The 8,963-nt window shown below is 39.4% G+C and overlaps 1 protein-coding gene across 4 annotated transcripts in view; it reads left to right on the top strand.

Moving 5' to 3' along the window:
• The window catches only part of LOC110461855 (microtubule-associated tumor suppressor 1 homolog), a 139,147-nt gene extending 132,992 nt beyond the window's left edge, over positions 1-6,155 (top strand). For all 4 annotated transcript variants that reach the window (XM_021515568.1, XM_021515570.1, XM_021515566.1 and 1 more), the window contains 5 exons: positions 432-505; positions 850-948; positions 1,459-1,578; positions 2,114-2,211; positions 2,576-6,155. In XM_021515568.1, the coding sequence (XP_021371243.1) occupies positions 432-505; positions 850-948; positions 1,459-1,578; positions 2,114-2,211; positions 2,576-3,635 (1,451 nt within the window). In that variant the 3' untranslated portion in view covers positions 3,636-6,155. The remainder of the gene's footprint in view (positions 1-431; positions 506-849; positions 949-1,458; positions 1,579-2,113; positions 2,212-2,575) is intronic.
• The last annotated feature ends 2,808 nt before the right edge of the window (positions 6,156-8,963 follow it).

Raw genomic sequence — 8,963 nt, 5'->3', positions numbered from 1 at the left:
TGATACTTTGAATATTACATGTTAATAACTTGATTGGAATTATAACCTTGAATTGACAGTTTGATACTTTGAAAATTTTGAGCCAGCCCTACCCCCAAGGGCTGGAGGTGCTAGTTTCAAATCCTTTTTAGTCTGAAATCTGTATGCTAGATATTGAGTAAGGTGGTTTTATTGTTTTTTGTCACTTTGAATAATATTTCTGTTCATGTTAAAAACAAAATCAACTCTCTGTATAAATATATCAGGTGACCGTTAAGGCCCATGGGCCTCTTGTTGTATATAAGACCTCTTCCTCACTGGACTTCTGTATTTGTGTTGTTCCTTTATTTAAATAGTTACGTACGTATTATCAACTTGTCAGCAGTTGGAATAAGGTAATTTATTGATGTTAGCAAAAACTGATGCCGAGATTATCCATTCCTGTTTTTCAGAACTCCACAAACAGCACAGGGACAAGTTGGAGGACATTACTCACCGATTTGAGAGTATGAAGATGAACCTCTCCGTAAGTATCACATCTCTAATAACCAGTGTCACATGATCGAGGTCACATGACCAGTGTCACATGAGCGAGGTCACATGACCAGTGTCACACCAGTAATTCTGTAATTCTGTTTATGATAGTCATGGTTACGTCAGTCATGGCTGCATTTAAAATCACACAAACCATATATTCATTGGACATTTGTTTTAATATCCATGATTCCATTTGAAGCAAACAGACGTTTTTCATGTATATATTTGTAGAACGTTTGTTTTAAGATCCATAATTCCATTTGAAGGACACAGACGTTATTCATGTATTTATTTGTAGATTGTTTGATTTAATATCCATAATTCCATTTGAAGGACAAGGTGGAGAGTCTGAGGTACGAGTGTGATGACCTCAGGGTCAGGGCCAGGATGAGTGAGGAGGCGCTCCAGAGGGACTCCGACTACAAAGTCCAGGTAGGAAGCTGACAAGGAGAATTCATCCCTTTGTTATGACCTACTGAAATATATGAGTTATCCCCCCTGTAGGTTAAAGGGAAAGTTTACTGGTCCAGTGAAACCATTATGTGGCATAGGAAGCCCCTAACTGATCTATCTTTTCTCTTCTAACTTGTCACTTTCTTTTAACCATAAACAAAAACCTTCTCTAGCACTCCTGAAATATGGAGGCAGTTTTCTCTTGTTTTAAATTTGCCTGTGTGTTCATCTGTCAATAAACAGATTGACCTGATTTTATTATAAAATTTCCTAGTTTTGCATGTCATAATGAGACAGTGTCTTACATAACAGTTCCAGGTCAAATGTCATGATAAGGGTTCAAAGGTTAACTGCTTGTACAGATTTTATCTGTAGATTGGTACATTGTTATCTTTTCAAACTTCTTAAATGTTTGCTTCCATGATGACTTGTCACATACATGTACACTCAGATCCGTCTGGTGACACAAACTTCAATCTGTTTTGACAGATGGCATTGGCACCATTCAGGAACATGCCAGAGGAGATTCGGAGTCTGAAACTTGTTGTGGAGATGAGGAATGAGGAAATACAGAAACTAAAGCAACGGAACTTGCATCTAGAAAGACAGGTAGGAGTGGAATGATTCTGCACAGGGTTGGATTAAACACTGCTAGTCGACACAGGCCTCAGCTGTACTGTATCAATGTTACTTAGCTAGGCCTAGAATAAAGTGTAATATGGCCAGGGTTTAGTATTATAGTTTTTGTGTTGTTGTATCAAGTAGAATGGCATAATCAAGGAGCCATTAGAAATTAGGACCCAAAGTATAGAACACAAGTACCATGTTCAACTCACTCCATGCACCAATTACACTTGTGTTGAAGGCAGGAAGAGAGTCTTGCTCCGCTTCCAAATAAATGAGGGCAAATTTCTCTTGTGAATATTAGCATACAGTTTAGTATACAAAACAAATATAATGTTAACAGCAAAATTAATGCTCAGTGAATGTGGATTTTACCAGTGGAGGGTGAAATATTTGAGTGGGTAAATCTCTGGTGTACAGTATGTGATCCAGGGTAAAAAGGTCTAAACAATAACATAAACCGATAGTTTTTATGTACGAGATGTTATCGGTGTTATATATACAATATGCTTTGTTGTAGGTGGAGGAGCTGGCCGTGATGAAGGACAAGGTGAACAGTCTGCATCAGAAGCTGGAGAACTCCGATGCCATCCTCAGCATAAAATCAGACCATGAAAAGTAGGCACATCTCTGTCACAACAATAGTCACTAGCTCTTCTTGAGAAGCTTTAGCTGACTTAGAGTGAACTTTTATAGACCAAACGAGTTCTTCCTTATTATGTTCAAACCTGAATATTTGAAATCAATGTCTCTGGAAAGCCTTCGATATGTCTCGTCAGTTTTCAAGATGATTCAAATTTTGAAATTGACGACAGTTATTGCAATTGACTTTTTTTATAAAATAAGACATAAGTTGAAACTATGTTTAGCCACAAAAATACACCTGCATTTTCATTGTTTGAAAAATAAATCTGCTATTATTACTGTTTGTGATATCAGTTTGACCTGCTCCATATCAATTAAACATATACAATATTTGCAGACAACTCCACGGGAAGTGTCAGATACTGATGAGGAAGTATGACAAGGAAAACAAGGCCAACAAGCGCCTGTCCATGGACTACGAGGAGCTTGTGTGGAAGATGAACCAAAGCGGGGAGCTGGGATCACAGGAGAACCTGTGGAGTGCCGGACAGCAGTCCCCCACCCCCGATACCAGCTCCCCGGGGCCGGGGCGTCGTACACGCTCCCCAGCTGTAAGTGAAAGTGATAGACTAGTCAACAGAAGTCCTGTTTACCGTCGTTCTCTCTCCTCCAACGCTACGGAGACTGATGGTGACAAAAAGCTAAAGAGGAGGTCCGCAACCTACCTCCTAGAAGACAGGAAAACCTCGCCAACAGGAAGTCCTCTACACAAACGTTCTCATGGTTCCGCCTCCTCCGCCTCCTCCTCTCCTCTCCATCACAGTTACCATGACAGCGAGCTGTCTAATGGGAGGACAGACCGAATGATCCACTCCCTCAATGATGTGGATGTGTTTGAGGAACCCCAGGCCCTCCCTTCACCTCCCCCTCCCTGTGAAATGGAAGGAAGCTTAACTTCCTTCTCATCTTCCTCCGAGAGTGACCCCATGTTAGGATCAACAGACTGCCTCGGGCAGAATGAGGAGAGAGACAACTCAAAAACTCTTACCTCCAGCAAGAGTATTACTATGCCAGACCTGCCTTTTGTGGACAGTGACAAATGTGAGGAAGTGACTGGACAGGACGAGGGTGTGTGTCTGACGGAGGAACAGGGAGAGGAGGCCTCAGACATGTCCCACTCCACAGAGTCCACCGCCTACTCCAATTCCTCGTCACTCCTGTGGGACTACGAGAAAATGGACTCGGCGAAATCAATGGACTCCAGTCAGACCAGTGACACACTTCTGGAGCAGAATGGCTCCGAGGCATGGCAAACAGAGTCGATGACATCATCAAAGGGGATTTCAGCCTCTTCAAGTGCAGAGTGTGTGCTGCCCACTAAAGAGGGTAAAGACAATGAAGGGCAGACAACTCAGGAAGTCACAACTGTTAAAACTCTACATGAATCAACAGTTTAATTGTATGTATTATATTGGCTGATCCTGCAATATAATGAGTTAACTACAAGCATTTACAGTTGAATTCTGTCCTATATATTACAGTAATATTTGTAGGGAAGTGTTTTTTCGGCAACTTTTTATCATACCAATTTTTGAGAAGAAACCTTTTCTTCAATACCTTTTTATACGAAGGAAATTGTCAACTAATATTTTCCTTCTAATTTCTTCTCTTTTTTTTGACAAGTTTGAACACAAGTGTTTTGGGGTTTTTTTCCTTTCGTTTTTATTTTTTTTAGATAATTTATCTGTCTAAATTTAACTGTCATTTATGACGTGGAATACAAATCTGACTGTCTGTAATGTTCAGAAACAGACCAATTATTCTGTACAGGTTCCAGTAGATTCACATGTATAATAAATAGATGTGGGTTTCTACTTTTTCCCAAACTGATTTTTTTGTCCGAAAAAGATGAAATAATTAAGCAGTATACGTAAAATTTGGAGAAATGTTTTTGTCCTCAACTATATAGGAAGGGGAGATAATTGGGCATTTATTTAACCAATCTGTGATAATTTGCTTTAAATTTAGTAAAATACTGTTCTATATCTTGCAAAATCCCTTCCCATTGTTGGAAACATATAGAAGTTAGCAGGATTTTGAAGATGGGAATGGTAAGTAAGATTCATTACTACCTGTATAAATAATAACCTGTATAACGAAGTGTCTTCTGACAGCACTTGTTTACTACTAGTCAGTGAATACTACAGAGTTAGTGACATACCCAAAGGCGTCAGGAGGCTGTACACAATGTCTTCTGGCAGCACCTGTTATAGTAGTCCTACTAGTCAGTGAATACTACAGAGTTATTTACATACCCAAAGTCTTCAGGAGGCTGTACAAAATGTCTTCTGACAGCACCTGTTATAGTAGTCCTACCAGTCAGTGAATACTACAGAGTTAGTGACATCCCCAAAGTCTTCAGGAGGCTGTACACAATGTCGTCTGACAGCACCTGTTATAGTAGTCCTACCAGTCAGTGAATACTACAGAGTTAGTGACATTCCCAAAGTCTTCAGGAGGCTGTACACAATGTCGTCTGACAGCACCTGTTATAGTAGTCCTACCAGTCAGTGAATACTACAGAGTTAGTGACATACTCAAAGTCTTCAGGAGGCTGTACACAATGTCTACTGACAGCCCCTGTTATAGTAGTCCTACTAGTCAGTGAATTCTACAGAGTTAGTGACATACCCAAAGTCTACAGGAGTCTGTACACAATGTCTTCTGACAGCACCTGTTAAAGTAGTCCTACTAGTCAGTGAATACTACAGAGTTATTTACATACCCAAAGTCTTCAGGAGGCTGTACAAAATGTCTTCTGACAGCACCTGTTATAGTAGTCCTACCAGTCAGTGAATACTACAGAGTTAGTGACATACTCAAAGTCTTCAGGAGGCTGTACACAATGTCTACTGACAGCCCCTGTTATAGTAGTCCTACTAGTCAGTGAATTCTACAGAGTTAGTGACATACCCAAAGTCTTAAGGAGGCTGTACACAATGTCTTTTGACAGCACCTGTTATAGTAGTCCTACTAGTCAGTGAATTCTACAGAGTTAGTGACATTCCCAAAAGCTTCAGGAGGCTGTACACAATGTCTTCTGGCAGCACCTGGTATAGTAGTCCTACTAGTCAGTGAATATTACAGAGTTAGTGACATACCCAAAGTCTTCAGGAGGCTGTACAAAATGTCTTCTGACAGCACCTGTTATAGTAGTCCTACTAGTAAGTGAATACTACAGAGTTAGTGACATACTCAAAGTCTTCAGGAGGCTGTACACAATGTCGTCTGACAGCACCTGTTATAGTAGTCCTACCAGTCAGTGAATACTACAGAGTTAGTGACATACCCAAAGTCTTCAGGAGGCTGTACACGTTGTCTTCTGAACAGATACAGGGAAAATCCTCGAACTTGACAGCAGTACGTGGGCCATTTCAGCAACTTTCAATCAATATGAAGATTAAGAGGGGCCATTCTATGTAAAATTCTAAAGAAAATTGGAACATGGAGGGGTCAATTTCAGTTGTGAGGGGTCAATGACCCCATGGCCCCCTCCAGGATTATCCCTGAAATATTAGCAATAACTGAATTCCTGAAGAGTAACGAGGAAGAAACCAGTGTCTATCAACAGATCAAGCTGCTTTTGTCAAAGAATTTACTGTCATGTGATAAAAATTCTACCATATACAATTAGCACTGTTGTAGAGTGTTGATGTGGTAGTGGGACGATCACTCGAGAGTTTGATTGAGTAGACATAGATTATAGTGACGATCACTCGAGAGTTTGATTGAGTAGACATAGATTATAGTGACGTTTAGGATTTCCATGATTGTTGAATTCTAAGGTGCTTTAGTTTTCATCTGAATCTTGAATATGTTTGACAGTTGATAACATAGATAACTCCCATGTTGTTGTAGATAATATGACTGGTGTGTCCAGTAGGGTCTCCGGATTTGTATATATCTATAGATCTGGTGTAGTCAGGAGGGTCTCCGGATTTGTATATATCTACAGATCTGGTGTGTTCAGTAGGGTCTCCGGATTTGTATAGATCTACATATCTGGTGTGTCCAGTAGGGTCTCAGGATTTGTATAGATCTATAGATCTGGGGTGTCCAGTAGGGTCTCCGGATTTATATAGATCTATAGATCTGGTGTGTCCACTAGGGTCTCCGGATTTGTATATATCTACAGATCTGGTGTGTTCAGTAGGGTCTCCGGATTTGTATATATCTACAGATCTGGTGTGTTCAGTAGGGTCTCCGGATTTGTATAGATCTATAGATCTGGGGTGTCCAGTAGGGTCTCCGGATTTGTTTATATCTATAGATCTGGTGTGTCAAGTAGGGTCTCCGGATTTGTATATATTTATAGATCTGGTGTGTCCAGTAGGGGCTCCGGATTTGTATATATCTATAGGTCTGGTGTGTCCAGTAGGGTCTCTGGATTTGTATATATCTATAGATCTGGGGTGTTCAGTAGGGTCTCCGGATTTGTATATATCTATAGACCTGGTGTGTCCAGTAGGGCCTCCGGATTTGTATAGATCTATAGATCTGGAGTGTCCAGTAGGGTCTCCGGATTTATATAGATCTATAGATCTGGTGTGTCAAGTAGGGTCTCCGGATTTGTATATATCTACAGATCTGGTGTGTTCAGTAGGGTCTCCGGATTTGTTTATATCTATAGATCTGGTGTGTTCAGTAGGGTCTCCGGATTTGTATATATCTATAGGTCTGGTGTGTCCAGTAGGGTCTCAGGATTTGTATAGATCTATAGATCTGGGGTGTCCAGTAGGGTCTCCGGATTTGCATAGATCTATAGATCTGGTGCGGCCAGTAGGGTCTCCGGATTTGTAGAGATCTATAGATCTGGTGTGTCCACTAGGGTCTCCGGATTTGTATAGATCTATAGATCTGGTGTGTCCAGTAGGGTCTCCGGATTTGTGTATATCTATAGATCTGCAATAACAGAATATGGTCAATGATAAACGTGACACTGTTAGGAAGATTGTCACTGACACTGCCACGCATTGGTTGTAATCTGTCTAGACTGAACTTTCATATTTATAAATAAACAGGGTTTCACATCACACAGGTTCATAGAAATGTTTATACAGAGGGCTCTGCTAAAACTCCAGTGTATAAAGGTGTCTAGATTACAGAGGTTTTAAGGAATGGGTTTAATCCAGATTATACAGGTTTGTTGAAATGTGTATACAGAGAGCTCGGCTAAAACTCCTGTGTATAAAGGTGTCCAGATTACAGAGGTTTTAAGGAATGGGTTTAATCCAGATTATACAGGTTCAAAGGAATGTTTCTACTGAGAGAACCAGCTGAAATGGGGGTGTATATTATGTAGGGGTTCAGTGTGGACAGATTACACTGTTTGCTGTATTATTGAAATAAGCTTTCCAATGCCAATTTTTGTGCCATTATACAAAATCTTGTACAGTTTTCATGGTTAAAATACATGAAACATACATGTTAGGACCGTAGTCTTAAAGGAATTTATACTTAAAATAAGTAAACATCATTAAAAGTGACATTTGTTTTACTTCAATATTACCAGCCCTGTTGCCAGGGTAAAGACAAAGAGTAGCTCTAAAACAGCCTCACAAGCCAAACAAATAGAAAATAATGCATTCAGGACTGTTCATCAGGACTAATGTTTAGTCAACTTACAGAAAACAAAATATATTATAAAAATGTACTTTAATTATAAATATGCAGATTAATTTATCAGTGGATTTTGTAATTATAGAATGATGCCATGTTCTGTAGATCATATTGAACGTTGTGTATAAGCTGTTGATAGGCTGACCGTGATGAAATCCATTTATAAGGTATGATCTCAGTACATCATTCATGTTTATATTGTCATGCTACATGTATATAACCACCTTAAACCAATTCTTATTGAAATGCTGTTTCCCAGGTTTGACCTGTGGATGACCAGATCCCTATGTGGTAATGGACTCTGATCCTTGGACAGAGTTGTGCCCCCTGCTCTTCACTTTAAGTGCTTATTACTGATTTTTGGTTGTTAAGAGATTTACAATTTTTCTGCTTCTATTGCATCATTAAAAATGTTTTTTCATATTTTATGAAATTGTTTTGGATTAAAACTTATTGTGTATCTTCCATTACCTTTCTCAGGATTTCATAAACTTGTAGAGTATAATTATTTTCAGGTCTACAAATCTTCAAGTTCTATTCAATAAAAACTATTATCCATACGCTCACAAACTCTTCACTAATATCATATGCCATTGTGTATATAAGATCACGTTGTCGTTTATATTCACGATGTCACATTTGTTCTACCGTTGGGTAAGTGTTGTGTTTATGTGGTAAATCTCACAGGATATTTATTGAATGCCAAGCCTACCTTAGACAGACTGGGCATTTTTCCTCCATTAGTCATTGTGATTTGTGATATTACTATTTGTTGTTGTGTACTTCAGTGCTGTACTACATATGTATTTAAAGATTACGTGTGTGAGAGAGAGAGAGAGAGAGAGAGAGAGAGAGAGAGAGAGAGAGAGAGAGAGAGAGAGAGATCCTCGAACTCCGCGGCACCTTGACATCACTGATTGGCTGCTTTATTTCGTAGATTTCAGTCCCATAATCCCCTGGGTTTTTCTCTGATTTCTGTCCCGGTCATCTTGTAGAAAGAATATGCAATATTAGTTTCTGGCGTAAACTTTTTATGGGATTTTTGAAGTGTTATTTGGATATACACTATTTTAGACAGTAATCTACTATGAGTTGTCCCTTAGATA

Source organism: Mizuhopecten yessoensis, unplaced genomic scaffold (assembly GCF_002113885.1).
Source record: "Mizuhopecten yessoensis strain PY_sf001 unplaced genomic scaffold, ASM211388v2 scaffold10687, whole genome shotgun sequence".
In the NCBI taxonomy this organism is placed as follows: Eukaryota; Metazoa; Mollusca; class Bivalvia; order Pectinida; family Pectinidae; genus Mizuhopecten; species Mizuhopecten yessoensis.
The sequence above is the reverse complement of the archived record's forward strand: the minus strand, read 5'-3'. Positions and strand labels throughout refer to the sequence as shown.